General features: G+C 49.7%; 8 protein-coding genes across 8 annotated transcripts; 4 read left to right on the forward strand and 4 right to left on the reverse strand.

Annotated features, from left to right (window-relative positions):
- Positions 1-80: 80 nt before the first annotated feature.
- BO87DRAFT_421934 (transcription factor domain-containing protein) lies at positions 81-2,606 on the reverse strand (the record flags this gene model as incomplete). The annotated part of the gene is made up of 10 exons (XM_025627083.1): positions 81-541; positions 603-974; positions 1,031-1,115; positions 1,163-1,238; positions 1,287-1,411; positions 1,461-1,969; positions 2,024-2,167; positions 2,235-2,278; positions 2,341-2,469; positions 2,527-2,606. 10 exons carry the CDS (start codon positions 2,604-2,606, stop codon positions 81-83), a joined length of 2,025 nt encoding a protein of 674 aa, XP_025484296.1.
- Positions 2,607-3,292: 686 nt separating this feature from the next.
- On the forward strand, positions 3,293-4,988 carry BO87DRAFT_455523 (putative cytochrome P450 monooxygenase; the record flags this gene model as incomplete). The annotated part of the gene is made up of 3 exons (XM_025628654.1): positions 3,293-3,777; positions 3,825-4,829; positions 4,887-4,988. The coding sequence occupies exons 1-3, from the start codon at positions 3,505-3,507 to the stop codon at positions 4,986-4,988; spliced, it is 1,380 nt and encodes a 459-aa protein (XP_025484297.1). The 5' UTR covers positions 3,293-3,504.
- Positions 4,989-5,371: 383 nt separating this feature from the next.
- On the reverse strand, positions 5,372-7,530 carry BO87DRAFT_350309 (putative MFS maltose transporter). Its single transcript, XM_025621071.1, has 5 exons — positions 7,106-7,530; positions 6,785-7,042; positions 6,478-6,726; positions 6,112-6,418; positions 5,372-6,043 (listed from the first exon to the last, which is right to left on the reverse strand). The coding sequence occupies exons 1-5, from the start codon at positions 7,310-7,312 to the stop codon at positions 5,463-5,465; spliced, it is 1,602 nt and encodes a 533-aa protein (XP_025484298.1). The 5' UTR covers positions 7,313-7,530; the 3' UTR covers positions 5,372-5,462.
- Positions 7,531-9,590: 2,060 nt separating this feature from the next.
- Positions 9,591-10,638, forward strand: BO87DRAFT_372894 (uncharacterized protein). The gene is made up of 2 exons (XM_025622399.1): positions 9,591-10,386; positions 10,441-10,638. The coding sequence occupies exons 1-2, from the start codon at positions 9,823-9,825 to the stop codon at positions 10,504-10,506; spliced, it is 630 nt and encodes a 209-aa protein (XP_025484299.1). The 5' UTR covers positions 9,591-9,822; the 3' UTR covers positions 10,507-10,638.
- Positions 10,639-11,046: 408 nt separating this feature from the next.
- BO87DRAFT_421938 (putative 3-hydroxyacyl-CoA dehydrogenase) lies at positions 11,047-12,147 on the reverse strand (the record flags this gene model as incomplete). The annotated part of the gene is made up of 5 exons (XM_025627084.1): positions 11,047-11,235; positions 11,298-11,585; positions 11,637-11,846; positions 11,913-11,971; positions 12,039-12,147. 5 exons carry the CDS (start codon positions 12,145-12,147, stop codon positions 11,047-11,049), a joined length of 855 nt encoding a protein of 284 aa, XP_025484300.1.
- A 41-nt stretch (positions 12,148-12,188) lies between these two features.
- Positions 12,189-12,593, reverse strand: BO87DRAFT_421939 (uncharacterized protein; the record flags this gene model as incomplete). Its single annotated transcript, XM_025627085.1, has 1 exon — positions 12,189-12,593. One exon carries the CDS (start codon positions 12,591-12,593, stop codon positions 12,189-12,191), a length of 405 nt encoding a protein of 134 aa, XP_025484301.1.
- A 2,216-nt stretch (positions 12,594-14,809) lies between these two features.
- On the forward strand, positions 14,810-15,800 carry BO87DRAFT_372896 (cupin domain-containing protein). Its single transcript, XM_025622400.1, has 2 exons — positions 14,810-15,307; positions 15,369-15,800. The coding sequence occupies exons 1-2, from the start codon at positions 15,152-15,154 to the stop codon at positions 15,681-15,683; spliced, it is 471 nt and encodes a 156-aa protein (XP_025484302.1). The 5' UTR covers positions 14,810-15,151; the 3' UTR covers positions 15,684-15,800.
- Positions 15,801-17,412: 1,612 nt separating this feature from the next.
- Positions 17,413-19,533, forward strand: BO87DRAFT_298575 (uncharacterized protein; the record flags this gene model as incomplete). The annotated part of the gene is made up of 1 exon (XM_025619062.1): positions 17,413-19,533. A coding segment is annotated over one exon (2,121 nt), but the record flags the coding sequence as incomplete, so codon positions are not given.
- Between the last annotated feature and the right edge of the window lie 338 nt (positions 19,534-19,871).

Below are 19,871 nucleotides of genomic sequence, written 5' to 3' on the forward strand. Positions count from 1 at the left end.
AGCGATGAGAATGGTTGGACCAATGAATCATTTAAATGAATCGTTCAATATGCTCAATGTTAAATATACTAAAGGGTATTTCATTTCTTCAAAGTATTCTCAATCCAATCAGTATCCATATCAATGTCAATCTGGCCCAGGACCTCCTCCCACAGCCCAGGATCGTCGTTGACATCAAAGTTAAACGAGATCTCCTGCATCGAGGGGATATCTTGTTGTGGGGTCCAAGTAGCCTCCCCCGTCGGGTGATCGACTGCATTCTGTGATGGTGTTGGCTGCTGTGTGCTACTGGGAGTAACGGGCACTCCCGCAGCGTCTCCTTGCTTGGAGCTCTTTTGACCAATAGACGATCGTAGTTCAAGAAGGAGGGAGTGACGAGCAGCCAGGTTGGTATTGCCTCGGTCAGCCATGCTGCGAAGCAAATTAATCGATATTTCCATCGCTCGGGAATTAGCAGCGTTGTAGGGGAATGCGGCATTGACCATCACAAGTAAAAGTGCGGCGGAAAAGATGTACTCTCCGTCTAGATAGCCATATGTGGCTAAACTTGGTGTTAGCGAAGTGACCCGAGATAGTTCCAAACGAATGACGAGTAGACGTACCAACCAAATTGTGCTTCGCTGCTGCATCCATTATAAGGGTGGTGGCTCGAGCTGCTGCCACACAGCTCTCAATCACCGCCACGGTGTTCTGCGATAGCCCTTCTTTCCAGTCCACGGTCGCAGAACCTTTATCTTCAGCATCGAGCCGGCGTTGAATTACATAGAAGACTAAAGGCCGTGCGGTCATGTTGACACAGGAATAAAAGTGTAAGAATATCGAGACCGACTCCCGATTGATGTGAGTACTTAGGGTGGAGAAGTCGATACAGAGACGATCAGGTAATCGTCGCAGCCAGTCCGAAAGCTCATCTGTAATACTCTGTACAGACACAAGCAAGTTGGAGCCAGATCGTGGCTTCTTGCGATAGATTTCTTCGTAACATGTCAATGGAGTCTCTGCTTGCGGGAATGACGAGTTGGCCACATACCTTCGCCTATCCTACCCAATATCCGAGACAACTGTGTATAGTAGGTGAGTACGACCGATGGCCAAGGGACCACCTCGGTTGCGCTCTACTTAATGTTAGGAGAAACTGAGTGATGAAATGCTCACTACTTACCGTAGGCTGCGGCCATGTTGTCCCTATATCCTCATCGTGGATAGTGATCGGATTGCCAGATTTGACGGACAGAAGTCTAGCAGGTGTTAGTAAGTATTAAGGGGGAGACGGACGTGAGCCTTACCGATCCAGACTATACACCGACCACCAAGCCCGCCGCCGCCGATTCCGATCTTCTTCACTAACGTCTGGGTCAAGGACCTCTTGGTGAAGACCCAGTGAAATAGCCATGCGAAGAGCAAGGCCGATCTGGATAACCTGCATTAGCGGTGGAAATCATCACTTGAATTGAACTTACATAAAGAAATGCAGCGTCTCGACGATTGAGATTCTGCATATAATACGCAACGTAGCAAAGAACCTCCACGAAGAAGATAGAGCCTTCCTCGTGGATGTCGGGTAAGAAGCGCAGCGCATGTTTGAAATATTTGAACCCAGGAGGTCCGTCATCTCCAGACCACTGGTTCACCGAATACATCAGACCGAAGGCTATGACCAGTAACACCTGACAGTATACTAGACACGACTCTCGATTGAGTGCATCGGGAGGTTGGCTGTAAACGAAATGGAGCCGCTCTTCGAAATCATGGGGCTGGATCAAGGAGAATATTGTCCCAATATAGACATACTGTACCCAGTAGAGTCGTTTAGCGTACTCGAATGGCGGCAGTTGGGGTAGAACCCGAGGAGCTGAGCGACGCAGAGACAAAGGGTCATCATACAGTGGCCGCATATCCAATGCTAGGTTGGTTGATGAGGGATTTAGGCGTTTCGCCAAATGGGTGGTGGAAGACGCCCCAACATAATCTGTCTATTGATCAGCTCAGCTATGCAGGTATCGGGACCTCAAGACAAGCTCACGATGCTCTCCCGACCGATTCAAGAAGACATGACCAGTCTCATTGTACCACCAGTCATCTCGCTCGAGAGGCACCTCCACATTGTTGTAGGAACTGCTCTGGATGGCTGCAGGGGGATTGGGGAGAGATGGAGGGCGACCTTCATCTGCAGGAATAAATAAATCAGACAATGTCACATATTTATGTCATGAACGACTTGATGGGATACATACCTCGACGGCTGGCCTGTGCCTGAGCGCGAAGTTGAATAAAGTAGCTAAAGAATGTTGGTCACCTGCTCAGGCATCCATTGTGTTCCTCTCAGGCTTCCAGGCTCACCTTTCGGGAATCGAGACGCGCTTTTCAGCTTCCGAGTAGACACACCTATGGCCCACCTCTGCGCATGCAGCACATGGATAAGGTGGGTTGCCAGCACACCGGGTCTTTCTGTTGCGGCATCGGTTACACCTACAAAGGGATATTAGCTGACTAGTCTAGAACCCTAGCATATTATTGCTGACGCACGCGACCATTGACCGTCTCGCGTTGGGTTGGTGCTCTGCAGCTCGCTGCTGCAGCCCACCTCGTCCTTTTCTCTGAGCCATGGCAGAACGCACTGCTATTGATAGATCACAATCACCATGTCGCACACTCTATTGCAGGGGTTTGGTGCTGTCCGAAGCACTTTAGGCTTGCTGTTGCGGATGCTGTCCACGGCTGGAGATGCCGATCAACGTCCAACAGTACGGAGTATAGCGGGGATGAGAGGGACTAGACACGTGGAATGGATCTCGCCAGGTTTAGAGAAAGAATGGCTGGGATACACACCGATCCAACAACAGTGATGGTAGCTCGGACTCCACCCGATAAGTGTACCTGTGGTGGACGGTAGGCAGTTGGCGCCCAAGCCAGAAGACTGCTCGATTCCCGCGCGATCGGCCTCTCCACGTTCAAGCGTGAGATGGACTTAAGGCAGGCTAATGTGCAGGCAGAACTAAATGCCACCCCTCAATAGGTGGCTATCTTCATCCAATCCTACGAGTTCATGGAAGGCGCTGATGACTTTGTTGTGATCAGACGACTTATCTGCCGTTACATTGCGCGACCCCACACTGTTGCTGTGTTGCAAGCCAAATAATGCTGGAAGCAGAGTGGCCGCACCTCGGCCCGACCGACAACGGACCCCCCTGGAGGGGCACCAATTCTTATCACGTAATTACTTGGTACCATTATTCACACCCAGGCACTGCCGGTTTAAAGTTCTGGCCTGAATCCACTCGTGTGCGGGTGCCTGGGGACCTTTTAGACCTGTCGCGTATCTGTGAGCCCATGACTTCACTGCCGGCCTGCTCCGATTCATTTTCTCGACTCGGGTTATCGCGGCTGTGGGAAATGGAAGACGATGATGTGTTTATCCCGACAGAGTGTCATCATCAGTCGATATAACCAAAACAGCGTCGCGTCCACTGAAGCAGAAAATGAACCAGCATTCTAGCTTCCGCCATGGGAGTAGGCGCCGTTGCAGTTATACTGCTCGCTGTGCTGACATTACTTCGCGCCCTCCGCAATTATAGCCGTCTACGTGCTATCCCTGGTCCTTCAGCCGCTGGATGGTCGGACTTTTGGCGCATATATGTTCGCAATAAATCTCACTACGGTCGACGTCTGTCAGGTCTTCATCGAGAATATGGCACGGTTGTGCGGTTGGGACCGCGTTTCCTCAGTGTCGCAGATGGGTCGATTATAGGCCATCTTGATCAGGGGGTCGATGAGGGGGTACGTGTTCAAGCTTGTATTCGAGCGACATCTGCTAATTCTCGCAGCCACCAGAACCCCAACATAGAAATACATTACCCTCGAATAGCGTCATCGTCAGCCCGGACAATCTTCAGACGACGCATCCTACCTGGGAACGCTCTCAGGGTATACCGGAGTACGAAGGAGTAATTGACCCGTCCACGAAACAACTCATTAAAGCGATACGAAGATACCGTGTGTTGGATATAACCTCGTCCCTGCGCATATTTGCGACGACGTTTATAAATCAGCTTACCACCGGTGGTTTGTTACAGGCGAGGCATGACAACAAAGGAAGAGGCAGCCGATGGTTGAGTATGTTCTCGACAATTGAATTTATGCTCATCCGAAGCCCGGTGACGGCACTGAAGAGAGATCGCGGACGTCGACTAGCAACATGTGCGACATTGCCAGTGGCAGCGCCTACTGTTTCCGTCGAAGGGAGCGATGCAGTTAGTTCAAATGGCCCTTTGCCACTGCAACAATGGCCGCGCGACGACGGAAGCCGGACGAGACCATATTCTAATGGCGTCCGTGGAGGGCACAGTGTTGCCGGCACTTTCGTGTCGTTATTTTACTTTCTACTGAGGCACCAGGAGTTTCTTGATAGACTTAGGTTTGAGATAGACACTGCATTCGGTGTTGGATCGCTGTCGGACATACCCCGATGGAGAGAACTAAATAGGCTGTCCTACCTTGATGCCGTTCTGAAAGAGACGATGCGGCTGTCAGTGAACTTTGAAGAGGAGATCAAGGCACCATTAGATGGTGTTATTGTTGCAGGCTACCCAGTTTGCAAGAACACAACCCTACTGTGGAACTCCCGTGTTCTACAATTTGACAGTGAGACGTATGGGAATGATGTTCATTCGTTTCAACCTGAGCGGTGGCTTATGGCAGATACGCAACAGCGAAGCCGAATGGAGCAGGGATTGATCTCCTTCAACCGCTGCGTGCGCGACCATCCAGAAGCCCAGGTGGCCTGGCTGGAATTGAAGAAAGTTGTCGTATTGATTCTTATGAAATTTAATGTGGGTTTATCGAGAATGTATATTGCAGGCTGATCACTGACTGGTAATTGCGAACAGACACAGCTTCTTCATGCCGCAGAGCCTAGCATTGACACCGACGACAATTTTACTTCGCCGTCTCTTATGGTTGGCTTCACCCCAAGGGTTCCTGAATATTGAGGTACCAGCTTGGCAACGCATAATTCTTGCATATTTCTTTTTACTTTCCAGATCATTGGTGTCGTTTCGCCGTCTTTGGATTCCTACTTCTTTAGCTAAGATACCCAGATAAAGCAATTGCCATACAATCTTTACCTCCGTTCACAGCATTGCTACATATTCTAAGCGATCATCCATAAAGAATCACATAACAGAATACCACAAAGAGATACTCCATGCTAAGCTCTTATACGACGAGCACTCCCTACAAGCAATGCCAAGGCCCGGGACGGCGCGTACAATGGCGAAGCGCCCACTTACAGGACTCATCTACACATCCATTGGCATCCATCCAACTAACAAACCCAGCAAAACACCGAGGTGATACCAATAAAATCCATATTGTACTACTATACTACTGAGCATAAAATTATCTCGAAACCACAACCTCTCCTCAACACCACATCCCACCCACACCACCGCAGAATAGCTCCCCTACTCATTCTCATCGACCCCAATCTCCGTCGTCTTGAACTTCCTCGCCGATATCTTTCTCTTGAAGAGAATATCCGCCTCACGATACGACCGATGCTTCAACTCCGGCAATCCAAAGTACGCTCCAACCCACACCACCAGCGCCGTGCACCCCCAGACATACCCGCACTTGCCGGCCAAGTTCCATCCCGTGGTATTAAGCATCCGTGACGAGAGATAAATCATCGGGATTTCAGTGATGTAGTATGCGGACCGTCCGACAGCTGTACTTAGCGCGCGGAGCCGCACCGACGATGTCTCGGAGATGATGGTGTACGAGATAGGGCCTTGTGCGCCGGCGTAGACCACGGAGATGATCACGCCGAGACAGGCTTGCGCGTAGTTCGTCTTGTGGGTTTGTGGTACGGAGGCGATGATTCCGAGGATGAAGAGGAAGGTGATGTTCGTGGCGGTGCCGTAGAGGAAGACGGTGCGTCGGCGGAACCAGGAGGTCAGGACCCAGGAGACGGCGTTGGCGACGAATTGGAGACAGGTTGTGATGAGGTTCAGTTGGAAGGATTTGTCGGCGGAGATACCGGCCTCTTGATAACATATACAAGTCAGAGAGAGACGCGACTGGGGAAGTTAAGGACGAGGACGGGGAACTCACGCTCGAAGAAGTAAGTGGCCTGGTTCGCAATCAAATTACCCGCAAAGTTCTGCGACGCATAAATGAGACAGGTGATGATCGTTCGTCTGCGATCGGTACCCTTCCAGAGATCGAGAAGCGTGGGATTACCGCCTGTTTCCTCTTCGATCTTGACGGTACGCTCGATCATGGCCAGGGATTGGTGGGCTTGTTCTTCGGTTTTGGCACCGAGGCGTTTAATGGATTTCAGGGCCTCTTCTTTGCGGCCACGGCGGATGAGCCACCAGGGGGACTCGGGGGCGAAGAAGAGGAGGACCATGAGGGGGGTCTAGAGATAATTGATCGTTAGTGGTTGTTGATTTATGGCATTGGAGGAGAGGAACGTACCGGGAAGATCCATTGCAAGGCAAGTGGTGCGCGCCATTCCCACTCCGTAGTGAGAGAGTTGTAACCGTAGGTGGCGCCCGCGACGATGATGGAACCAATGGACCAACTCATTTGCAGGGTGGCCGTGACTGCAGCTCGGAGGGGGAGAGGGACGACTTCACTGGCGTAGGCCGGGGAGTTGGCGATGAAGAAACCCCATGGGACACCTTCTAGGGCTTGACCGACCACGAGGAGGGTGAGTGAGTTCGCCTATAGATGAAAATGTTAAATGAGGTGGAAATGACATTCATGTAAACAGGCTACTTACGAAGAACGAGATGAAAATCGTCGCATTCATGAGAACCAGACCCAGCATAGTCGTCCAGCGGTATCCGATCCTGTTCGTGATCGGTCCGGCCAGATACACACCGACGAAGGCACCGCATTGGCCAGATTGGAATAGAGCACTTTGCCATTTGGTCGGGATAGCCCAGACACCGGGTGAGGTTTCGACGCCGAAGACCTTGGAGAAGTGGTCGAGTGCGACGAAGTTGGTGTTGAGGAACATGTCGAAGGATTCCATGACCTGAGGGAATTAGTATGTCAGCACATGACAATTAATTTAGTGAATGAATGTAGATAGACTCACAATGGTGAAGCACATGAGGAAGGCCCAGAAACAAGCCCAGGGGTACTGCTTCGCAGCCTCCCAGACACCCATCTGATGCTCATAATTCTCACCATCGAAGGCTTCATGCATCAGATCGGGGTTATCCAAAACCTCAGACTGGTGGATGTCCACCTTCTCGGTCTGAGGCTTCTCATCCCGCTGCTCGGCGACGCTTTCAGCCGCCATCTTGTCGGATATCAGGGCTCAACCACCGAGTGACTTGGGGAAGAGCTACGAGAGGTGGGGTAAGAAAGTCTCAGAGAGGGGAAGGAAAGAAAAGCATCGGCCAAGAGGGCGGGATGAAGGTCTTAAATTGACCTGACTTGATTATTCTACCCCATGTAACTGTGTGACCTGGAAAGTGAGTGCCGCCCGGCGTTTTCCCCCTTTCCACCACAGCCCAGGAATAAGCAACCCAGCAAGGGCGCAAGTGAAAATGCAGGCCCTCGACCAAAAAAATACGAGCTAAATGAACTCAAAATGAGACAAGTCCAGGTCACTAACGTGGTTGAACATGTGGTTGCTTGTCTCCACAGAATTACCCCATTGGTCCGGGATAAGCAGGGCTAATGTAAGGACCACCAACATTACCCAGCGGTGACCAGCTTTGCGGGGGAAATGCCAATTGGAGATGCGGGGCCCCAGATGACTCCTGAGATTCCCGCATGGACCTCGATTCCTGTCATCCTCGGCTGGTGGTTGGCGGAATATCTCACGCCACAGCGCGTTGGGATTGGTTGTGAAGCCTTTAGCTAGGGGGCGGCCAGGTTACAAGCCCTTTTTGGTGTCACTGAAATCCTCACCATAGGAGGCCTTGCTTGATTTTTAGCTAGTTCCGGGCAAGATATTAACCACGCGACACGTGTGAAAGGATTGATTCAGTTCTTTGACGTTGGATAATGACATGGAGGGATTAAGACTTCGCGTTGGTCGAATGGTTATAATATTGAATGATCTGTAGGTAAAATGCAGCGATGCTAAGAATATACCAAGCCCTGCCAAGTACCCATTAAAGCCCCCCTGCCGTTTTCTAGGCTTTTCTGCCGAACCCTCGGCTACGTGCAGAGAAAAAAGCATTTTCAGTCCCAGTGATGATTTCACCTTCTGGGACTACTACCTAATCAATCCACTTGTGATACATTGACCAAGCTTTGATTTACGCGTGACTTGGTGGTTGCTACTAGCTACATTCAGATGGTCACGTTTATTGGTTGCAGTAGTAGCTGATTCCAAGTGGATAAGCAAGCCGCGGCTGGCTGGATTGGATACAACGCCACCATTGTTCCTGTAAATCCTGGGCTTCGTACAGATGGTATCCCTCTCCAGCAAGCCATTACCTCTGTATCATGAAATGTCGATAGTTGCAAAGTAAATATGGGTAATGTTCCATTGCTCCTTCCCTGACGTCTGCCTGAAAGCATAACTCAATCCGCGGTCCTCGATTAATCAACAATACTCAATGAACAGCAATATCTAACCGAGCACCATCCAGACCCGGCTAGGCGCGCCTCATTAGGCAAGGATGAAGCCTATCCGGCCTAGTAGGTGATATAGGATCCCGCCACCTGCGGACTAGCGCAAACGCAACACAGGCCTTAGAAGTCACCACCAACCATAAATTACTCCAGAGACACTGCATCGCGCACATGTGAATTTAACCGAAAGCCTTAACAGCCCGACGTTGGGGCCGCATCCTGACAGCTCAACGGTAGCTTACCCCAGCTCCACGTGCGTGGGCTTGCGGCTTTAGGAAGCTTTCCAAGCTACTGTACGTAGACCTTTTCCATTATTGCGCCACCGTGCTATGGACGTAAGGCGTTATTTTTGACTTCCGCATAGCGGAGGACAGAATCATGCGTCAGTGCCTTGGTATGAGCTGAGCTTCGTTGGGCTCAGTATTCCCTTGTCGCTTTTCGCACCCTACGAACAAGATTCATAGGATGAGTGCTCTAACCGAATGGTAGACTTATATCCTGCCCGTCGATGGATAGTGCGTCTCATTTAAGAAATTCCGCAGGATTTCTAATTTCCTTCGGCTAATATCTGCTGTAAACTAATCAAGGATACCACACGTTCTGGGTAATCAGAAGTCTGACCTCTCAATATGGTCTGATCTGACCGAAATAAACTTCCTCTACTTTTCACGAGCGTTAATAATAGGTTGCCTTGCTGATGCTCTGTTTTTGGTTCTATAGGGCTAGACTGGCTGGTGAGCTCACGTGGCTGTTATAGTTCAGCATAAGCCAGAATATGTAAAGCCCTACGAGGAAGCAGAGATTGAGTATGTCAGCTGACGGTAGAGCTTTCACTCTGACACTGCATGCGATCAGCTCATTGACGTCTGACCTGCTATTATGTCAAATAGTGATTAATATAGTACGTAGTCATTACCAGCGAAGTGACGTGTCTTTATAACGCACCCGGATAGGGCAGTCTTCAGTTGGCAGCTGGCATTCATGCCTCGGGCACTAAACATAGCATCGAACTTCCGCAAGGGATGAGTAGTCTTGCCCAACTACTTAAATAACCTAGCAGACATACACAACTTATAATCAACCCTCAACTTTCACTTACGAATTTCACATAGCTCCCATGTCCAAGGAGTTAGACGTTAACCCATCGGAGGTTGAATTCCTCGAAACGCTAAAGGAAAGCAAATACTCGGTAGTGTTCAAAGTGCGTTTCCGTGAAAAGCTATGCGTCTTGAAAGTGGTAAGCCAGCACCCCCATTTAATATACTGCCTTCTCACTTAATATCAAAGTATCACGATCGGGAGCCAAATGAACTTGACCCTCCCGACCGCATAGTCAACCTCTTCATCTCCGAATCCACCGCCTACCAACGACTAGAATCCAAAGGCCTATGCCAGAGGGGCGTTGTCTCAAACGTCTACGGGACAATCAGAAAGATCCAACCGGCTGATTGGCCAAATCTCCACATGTTCCTTAACGACAAATTACCACCCAATGCTGTCCTAATTGAGTATATTCCACACCTGCAGCAAATTGACCTATCCAACTACTCACCACAACGCCTGGCTACACTCCGTGAGATTCTCGACGATATTCACGCAGCGGGGGTTCTTCATGCTGATCCAAAGCCGCGTAATATGATGGTTTCCATAGTGGGAGAGGAGAGGGTACTCTGGATCGACTTTGACTCTGCACAGACGTTTTCAGAGTGCGGTGATCTCTCGCCAAGACAACGAAAATGGTTCGATGAGGAGAATGAGATGATGGATTATTTTGTTGATGCGTTGGTAAGGCTTCGTGTTCTGGTTGTTCACTCCTTTTGTTTGCTGACTGGGGAATAGGCGAAAGATTTTGAGGAAGGCAAGTTGGATCGCACGATGTCGTACTATTATGAATGGTACGTATAGGTAGAAAGCTTTTAACTTGGGTTACACTGGCAGTATGAGAATTTGTTGCTCTGGGTAGTATCTTGAACATATACATTAGGAGTGTCAACGTTGAATGGTTGGTCTTTAGTACTATGTCAGTATCATCTTCCCAGTGGAACACAAGCATCGGAAATTCTAAATATAATACTCCATGGCCTTGCGATATGCCTCTGCTCCTGCAGCACGCTTATTTCACGAAAATAACAAACAGGCGAAATGAGATATGCCGTTCGGAAAAATACGGAGTGAGTTTGTTATTAGTATCACGTGCAGCACAACTCGGGCTATACCGGAAGTAACAAAGCGCATCATACACTGAAACATGAAACTCTTGCAAGTAGTAATCGCGAAATAGTTACGGGTAGTTTCTTTGTCATTGATTCATTCATATCGTTCTCATTATATATGTCTTAGTAACTTCATCACATCTCAATGAAACTGTGCTGTGTCCAGTCTGGCCAACGCTATGGGTATCAACGGAAAGAGTGCTATTTTTAGTAGTCGTGTGGTGGCCATTTCTCATGCAGCCCAGGCATCCTTCAACACCTTCTGTCCCTGAGCCAGCGTCCTCGCGGGAGCCTCCCCCAGCCATTGTGGCTCGAGACGATCAAGGTTCGCCTCGATCTCCCAGGCGCGGCCACCCTCGACGTACATCGAGGTGCCGTTGAGTGAGTCGTCCACGAGCACGCCAGCAGCCACCTGGGCCACCTGGAGAGGAGAGCTGATGGGAGGCCCTCCTCCTCCCATCGGTCGCAGAGCTTCTTTGTTACAGCCGGGTGAGTTTGGGTCATCCAGGGGCAGATGGTGTTGATGCGGAGGTTGTGCTTGTAAGGGGAGATGAAGTAGGGGCGTAGGGAGCGCATTAGGCCTTGCACACCGTGCTTGGCTGCTTGGTAAACAGACACACCGGGGGTTTCCTTGAAACCTGCGGCGCAAGAGAATAATGTAATGGAGCGGTCTACTCCAGGGCCACGGTTATGGCGGAGGTAGGCACCAGCGAGACGAACGACGTAGAGGGTCCCAGTGAGGTTGACGTCAAGGTCTCTGGTGGATGGGGGCTTTTCATTGTTAGGAGAATCTCTCAGCAGGTAAGTGGTGAGATGGCTTACCTCGCGCACAGCCTGGAGGCTTAGGGCATGATCAAACCAGTTGTCCTTTGGTTCCATACTTCCAGCAGTAACAACGACATGGTTAATGCGCTTGTAGGTCTTGAATGTGAAGTCAAAGAGATCAAGCACCGATTGGTAGTCCGTGATATCAGTCTCTTGGAAAGAGGAGCGCGGAGGCTTCGGGGGGCCAGAAGGGTCCCAGTAGACAGGCTATTTATCACGGCACTTCTGGCTCAAGGGGGCACCGGCGGTAGAATCAATGTCGCCAATGATTACGTAGGCGTTGTTCTCACAGCAAAGCTCTACGAGACTGGCACCGATGCCATTGGCACCTCCTGTTTCAAGCATACGTTAGCATTGGCGATGTGAGAATCGCAAGAACTCGTTTCGAGAACCACGTACCCACAATGAGAACAACCTTTTCCTCCAAAGCTTCCCGGGTGATGTCAGGATGGAATTGGGTGATAGGGGTGGCCGAATTGGAGGATTGAACAGGCTCAGTGGCGATCATTGTGATAGGTTCGATAAGAAGAAGAGAAAACTTGATACGAATTAGATTGGAGATGGAAGGATAGAAGCATGAATCGATGCCAACAGCTGGGGTTCGAAGAGCCTTTTATGCGGCACGACGGACGGATTGTCTTTGGCATCTTTAGCACGCCTCTCCCAACCTTGTAGGGGACGAGAACATGTGGTCTCAAGCCAATGAAGATGCAGGAAGGAGAGCTGCTCGCATTTTGGGACTTCTGGACCTAGTGGGGACTGTATCGGGAAAGTGTAACTGTCGATGAGAGAGCGGGATGAGATAGGCGGCGCAGCTGCACCAGAATCGATTTCGTTGGACGATGCTGAGGTGAACTCCACCACAAGTGCTATTCTCCGCCTGCCAGACGTCTTATCCACAGTGGAACGACTGATCGGCGATTGCAGGGGGAGGACGAGGGAATCCGGGGACATCTGGAAAAGTGGGTTTGTTGCTCGAGATGGATGTATAACGAAGAGAAGAATGGCAGAAAGGATAGCAGTTGCGGATGGATAGGGAAAGTAAGGGGAAGAAGATGAACAAAAGAGAGAAGGTTAGACGATTCGGAGTGCCTAGCAGAAGTCCCACCTGCTCTCCGTGAATTTTGAGTTTCCCCTCTCGGATGACCCCATACCTATCCCCGTCTCCTCCCATTCATCCAAGCCATTCCGATGCTTGGTGCATGTACTCCTTACTATTTTCTAGTCACTACCGGGGTCACTGCCTGCGATGGGAATGAAAGATAACCACATACTGCAGTGTCTACGCCCCCTCCTCACCACGGAACACGAAAATTCAGTCACCCCCCTTTACCACAATGGAGGATTCATGGATCAATATCCCCTCCAGCTGCTCAGCCGTCGTTGGTTAGCCTTCTGCAATCGGTTGGCATCCCGTCAGCCACCCACTGCAAGCCCGGGCCAGTCAAGAACGATTCACAGTAGAGGTGGCTGAACTCCATGCCGAGCCGATAGAGAACAGCCAGCCACGGAGCGGCCAGTGCAACCTTGCACTGTAGCCTCGACAGTATTGGCGTCGGAGTAATGCAGGGGTGTACTGCTCGAATCAATTGATTAGATGATCCGTAACCCGTTACGCTTACCGAGACATTTGGAGGTCATTGAGGATAATATACATAATTGGCTGAGGGCGGATTTAGCACGATGCCGAGACATCATCCCAGCAACGGCTGGCTATGCGTTCCATCCGAGGCTGATAGGCGCAGTGAGGGCCTATCACAGTAATAGGCAGGTATTGCGCGACACCACTGCCAGTGCTGCCACTCGGAAATGGTCCTCATTTAGCCTTTCATGTCATGGCACATCCTGTCGTGGCCTGTGCGCAATTGAGTTCCTTCTCACTTTACCTTTTGAAAGGTGCAGCCCACTTTCTAGGAGCTTACCCTCGACCACTGTACCGCCGATGTCTGCGCAATTGGACGTATTGATGGACTTCAACTACATCAAAACATACATGTGAAGCTAAAAGGTGCGAATGGTGATGCAAGAGGCTTGCCGAAGCAACTGTGGTAAGGTCAATGGGGAGGACTCTAGCCCAGTACAGCGCTGGGACTGATCACGGAAAAGCACCATCCGGGACTTAGTCGGGGTCTGCTAAGATCTTCATTTCCAGCCAGCAGCAGCTAATCCCGGACGGTCATCCCGCCGGATGGACCTTGCCTATCTTGTTCCATCTTGCAGCATCTGCGGACTACCGTACTCCGTCGGGGATACCTACATGTTGCTCTACGTTCACTTGAGTGCAGGGGCCGTTAGAAGATGGCAGTGATCGGAGAGGAGAATGAGGAGATCGATAGGGAGGACGCAGTAGTGTGGGACTGGATCAGCCGAAGATTCCGATGGAATCGCATCGATACTTCGCCGCCTGTACTTTTTCTCGTGGTTCCCCACTGGCTCCACTAGGCAATTGCAAATACACAGCATGGGAAGCAGACAACAACATTGTGCTCAAACCCCTCGCCGACCTTCTTGATGAAGATCGATCGGCTTAAGCATTAAACATTTGCCACCCCCAGATCTGTTCAAGTTGATCCTTTTCATCGTCGGTTATGGTAGCCGAAAGTGGGTTACGAAGTAGACTGTTAGACAGTTGATAAAGGGGATCTAGAGGGATGATGCCTGTGGTTTGAATCTCCAGAGCAAACAAGTGACCAGTTTGGAACCGCCGGAATGGGCTATCGTCGGTGATTGATCGGCTAGCTATTGGGCTACGGAGCATAGCCCGACGGACACTAAATGACGAGCTGATCCCTATTCATTTAAAGCCTGATAATATCAACCTAAACCGCCGTGTGTCATATGGCCAGCCAGATGGATGTTGCGGATATATGTGCCCGGTCAGTAGCATCCCATGATATTATGGTGCTATGAGCTCTGTACCTAGAAGCTCTGGCAGTGTCGCACAATCTCGCGACCGGCAGATAGGCCATTTAGTTTAAGTATTCATTACTTAATGAACGATCGACCACAGTGACAATTTGAGTGGCTTGTCCTTGCATAATATTTAATGCCTCAGGCAACAAATATGGGTAATTAACATGGCCGTTCGCCGATCGGGCCATCGGCGATCCTTGAGTTACCGCCTTGGGTGTGTCCAGTAATTCTTCATAGAGCACATCCAACTTTCTAAGCATGAAGCCTGGACCCCGTTGCTTATGAAGATGTGACCCATGGTAGAGACCTGCCAGAAGCCGGCAGCCGATGGGGTTACATGATGGCATGGTCTACGTCACCACCCGAGCATCCAGGCCCTGCCGGTTTATAAATGGATTACCATGTACAACCCTGGATGACATATGCTGGATTTAATGGCAACTGCTGTTAAAATGAACGGCTTGTCAAGGTGCTTGGGAAGACAAATCACACAACACGCGAAAACCCCTTTCTTCAGGAAGTGCAATACGACCCCACTACGTCTTTCTGGCGTTCATCTCCGAAGATACTCAGACCAGAGCTCAAAATACAACGGCAACATGACTACTCAACCTCCCAAGAACGAAATGGTGTACATGCCAGGGGTGATGTCACCGAGCAGATCGTTTGGAGTATTCCGTAAGGTCCTTCATACTGGCCTGTACTCGCAATTTGTGGCGATGGAAGTCCCGGTCAACGGCGAAATTGGTGACGAGGTAAGCTATTCTTCCCACGAACGACTATTGTGATTTATGAAATATTAACCATGACTTCCAGATTCATACCGTCGATCAAGTGCTGATATTCACCCATGGCACTGGCAAGGCAATTGTTGCTGGGAAGGAACAAGAGGTCAAACAGAACGATGTCGTCATAGTCCCGGCTGGCACTCAACACCAGTTTTTGAATATCGGAAACACGCCACTCGAAGTAGTCACCATATACTCCCCGGCTGAACATGACCCGCGTACAGTACATCAAACTAAGGAAGAGGGCGATGCACAGGAAGAGGCTGGCGAGGATGAAGCACCCGAGTGGAGTCAACGGAGCAAGTCGGAGAACGAGAAGATTGGGCTGGTCAAGCCGCCATGAGCAGGGAATGGTATATATTCAGACGATCAGTCGGATGTAGCTACCCGGAGTCTATGTTAAGTTTTTTTGAACAATTGGCTGAGATGATTGTAAGACACGGTGCCACGTCGATATGAGTGTAGTCAGCCCGAGCCTAAACAGTTCTAATTGAAATCGAGCATACCCATACTCATGTGATCCAACTACCCCAGGTGCTGTGAGCCTGATATAGGGCCCGGGTTTGAAAGGTACCTGATCTAGAGTCGCGGAAAGTCCCGGTCGGCAATCATAGACGCAGACAATGCTGGTATCTATTAGTCAAAAGATTGGTACAAAGTCTATACTATGGCAGGGGCCGTTTGAGGTTTTACAGACATTGCAAGGATCTGCTCAAACCGGTACTGAGCAAGTTTAAGCTCCAAAAAAAAAGAAGAAGAGGATTGAATTGGTCGGATTCTGATTTCCATTGGCCTGCGAATCTGTCTACGATGATGAATCAAAGGTGAAGTTCTCACTTCTTTTGTGATTCCGTTGGCTTGGCTGACTTTGAGAACGCATTCAGGTTGAAAGAAGAAAGAAGATTGTATTTCCCCAAAGAAAGAAAAAAAAATAGATGAAAGGAGAAGAAAACAAAGACAAGTGGACGCCAGCGAGCTGGGACTCTGCAACCGATGACTCCAAAGAGATGTCACAAGTAACCCAAGGAACGGTATACAATTTCCCTTGCCAACGTGGCGTCCTATCATGATTCTGAAACTGTCTCGGAGGCCTAATCCTGGGTATCATCAATACGAGATTGTTCGCCGTCACTCTCTGAATGAAAGTTCTTTGGGCCTGACATCATGTACTACCTCGGGGTCTCTATCCCAATCAGGGCTCGTAGTCTTTGTTTGTATACCCAGCTCACCAAGATGTCGTGCTCTATATGGAGTGACATCCGGGCTACACAAATGTCACCATCATTTATCTCTCTTTTTTACCAAGGACTTCCCCTCATACGTCCTGGTCATCGTTCGGGACAACCCATTCCCCGGGTTTCTTTCTAGGAGCAGAATCAAAAGGCTCTTTAACTGCATTAGAAGCGCTTCCACAATCAAGCCTCCATAGCTGCCATCTCCAAGTTATCTAGTGTCGCCCCCCCTCCCCCCGGAACCTTCTCTCTCTCCCCCGAACGAAGGTAGCTTACAGCCAAAATCCTCGACCACGGTACTCAGTATAAACAGTCCAGAAGAGAACCACTGCGCAAAATGGATGAGGGCGAGCTTCGGTAAGGCTTTCCAAGAGTCCAACCTGTATATATAGGATCAGTTTATGTAGACTAAATGACATGAACAGGGCTACCAGAGACGATGTCAGGCGTTCGAGCGAAAGGGACAGGCAGAACGATGAAGAGATGAAGTAGGTGAAGATTGGAAAAGCACAATCAAAGAAGATATCAAGAGGCTGACTGAAATTGGTAGGCAGATGGGTGGAATGGGTAGCCAGATGGCTGAAATGAAGAGGCAGATGGATGAAATGAAAAAGCAGGTGGCTGAAATGGGTAGCCAGATGGCTGACAGGGATAGGCAGGTGGCTGACTTAAGTAGCCAGATGGCTGAGAGGGATAGGCAGGTGGCTGACAGGGATAGGCAGGTGGCTGACTTAAGTAGCCAGATGGCTGAGAGGGATAGGCAGAGAGAGGAAGAGAGCAAGTATGTGAATACCATCAACAGATAACCCGAACAGAGGCGATTGCGCGTCTAACAGCGGATCCAGAGCCAATCAGGCGACAATAAGACAGATGGAAAAAATGCGTCGGAAAACAACGTTTACAGAGTTGATTCGGGAATGCCACGAATTTCTGTCAAAGCCGATAAAAGTCGAGTCGCCTTCGGGGTGCACCAAGGGAACAATACCCCCACCCACAGGGAAGGTCTGCCCCGATCGGTTCGAGCACTGGGACGAATTCGAGGGCAAACTGGAAGAGATTTATCGCTCCGTCTGCAAGTTCTTGGAGCCAACAAGTGATGATGAAAAGCGGTATTTCTCATCAATTGATGCCATTCGAGATACTGGACAACAAGTTGTGAAAAAGGCACTAACTAGCGAGAAGGATCTCGAGATCCATGAGAAGATTACAGTGGAAAATCATGTCGAACGCATAATTACTGAGCTCAGCAATATTCCTGAGGCCCGGGAGACATATCGATTGGATTTCGATAATGTCCACTTTATGAACCATCTTGGTAGACTGCAATCGTGCTTCAGAGTGCTGAACCTGGTATCTGGATTCAATGAGCAGCTCAAATTGAAGCCCGACTCGGTGTTCTTTACTTACGATCGTAAAAGATATAGCGCTCCAGTTTTGGCGGGGGAGTACAAGCCTCCCCACAAGTTACCGGTGGAGACTCTTCGCGCAGGCCTGAGGACGCATGACTTCTACGAAGAGATTGTTGCAAGCCAGACTATCCCCACCGAAGCGGGGAAAGTGGCTGAATACAGGGCAACTCGTCTCACCGGGTCAGCGCTAGTCCAAGGATATCACGCCATGATCCTAATTGGGCTTGAGTACGGGTATGTAACTACTGGGTTAGGCATAGTCCTACTGAGGGTGCCTTCTGATAACCCTCGGATCCTCCAGTGGCACCTATGCGAGCCGAATGAGGAGGTGGCTCAGGGGGATGACCAGTGGTTCACAAGGCCGCTCACAGCTATTGCACGAATCCTATGTATAACATTGATGGGCTTTGGCTCGCAGCTTCAAACCCCCAGTTGGTCTGCCAAGACAAAGGAGTCACTGAATACCTGGACCACAAGTTTCGATGTGACTTATTACAGCCAGATAAATGACCCTACAACCCCTGAAGATCTTTCAGACAAATCGTATCATCCTCCCGGGCCCGGCAAAGATCCGGAATCTACCAGACGGATCCAGACCCGTTCGCGTCGTGGGTGCAGAGAGTCTACAGACATAAACCAGCGAGAGGATAAACAAGATCCTGATCCCGATTCTGTCCGACGAAAAAAGCGTCGCTTTAGTGATTCTATCTCTTCTACATCCCCTGAAAGGGAGCTGCGCTCAAAGCGTGTTAAACGGGGAGGTGATGGAACCAAGAGTAGTAGCCATCTAGATACACGATTCTGCACGCACAAATGCCTCCTTGGTCTAAGAAGGCGCGGCAATCTGGACAGGAACTGTCCAAACTTCGAGCTTCACCAGGAGAATGGATCTAATAATCATCGCATAAATACTCACGGTCTTGTCAAGCTCATCAAGACTGCAATCCTTGACTGTGCGGAACCGATGGGAGAGTGCGGGTTATCTGGTGCGCCGTTCAAGATTACCTGTCCCAGGTACGGATATACTATTGTCGGCAAAGGTACTACCTGCTATCTTTGGCCCCAGTTGAAGCGTGAGGCAGACATTTACCGGATGCTTCAACCCGTGCAGGGATCTGCAATTCCTGTTTTCATCGGAAAGCTTGACATGCACGACATGATATTTCTCTGGGGAGTTGGAAAAATCCGGCACATGCTACTCATGGGGTGGGGAGGTGAGGAAATTGAAAAGGTCGAGGTTGACAAGCGTATCATGCGGAAAAGCCGATCTAAGTCAAACAAAGACATCAAGTCTCTTGGCGTTAACCATCAGGACCTCGAATGGAGAAACGTTCTCTGGAGCGCAGAGCTGAATCGGGCTGTGATCATTGACTTTCATTTGTGCACATTCAACATGGACTTGGTGAAGAAGAAGCCGAAGTGGCTCACCGGAGAAAATCCCATGCTTGAAGGGATCAAGAAGGATCAAGAGCGCTTGCATTGCGAATACCATGGCGTATGCCTTCATCCCCCAGATGGAAAATGTCCAAACGTATTGTTAGACATATATTGACACGACCTCCGCCAGCAGCATGTGGGGCTTTCTGTGACGTTGGAGAAGTTGAGGATCTATGCATTTGGGAGTATCCTACGACACGGTCTCTAGTGATAGGTCTTTCTCTTCATCACTTTAATTTATCGTACGCCTTGAAAGGCAATGAATTAATGAGACTTCGTTATTTTTCTACTTCCAGGTTTGAAAACGCTACATTTTGCATCATACTATTACCAAAACGTGGAAAACGAGGCTCGCATTATATTATTTCATTTAATGCTACTGGTAACGGCTGGTCCCAGGGGACAATTCTTAGACGTGATCATAGGGTTATGGGATCAAGAGATAGTGGTTGC

This window comes from Aspergillus neoniger, assembly GCF_003184625.1.
Source record: "Aspergillus neoniger CBS 115656 unplaced genomic scaffold BO87scaffold_3, whole genome shotgun sequence".
Taxonomy (NCBI): Eukaryota; Fungi; Ascomycota; class Eurotiomycetes; order Eurotiales; family Aspergillaceae; genus Aspergillus; species Aspergillus neoniger.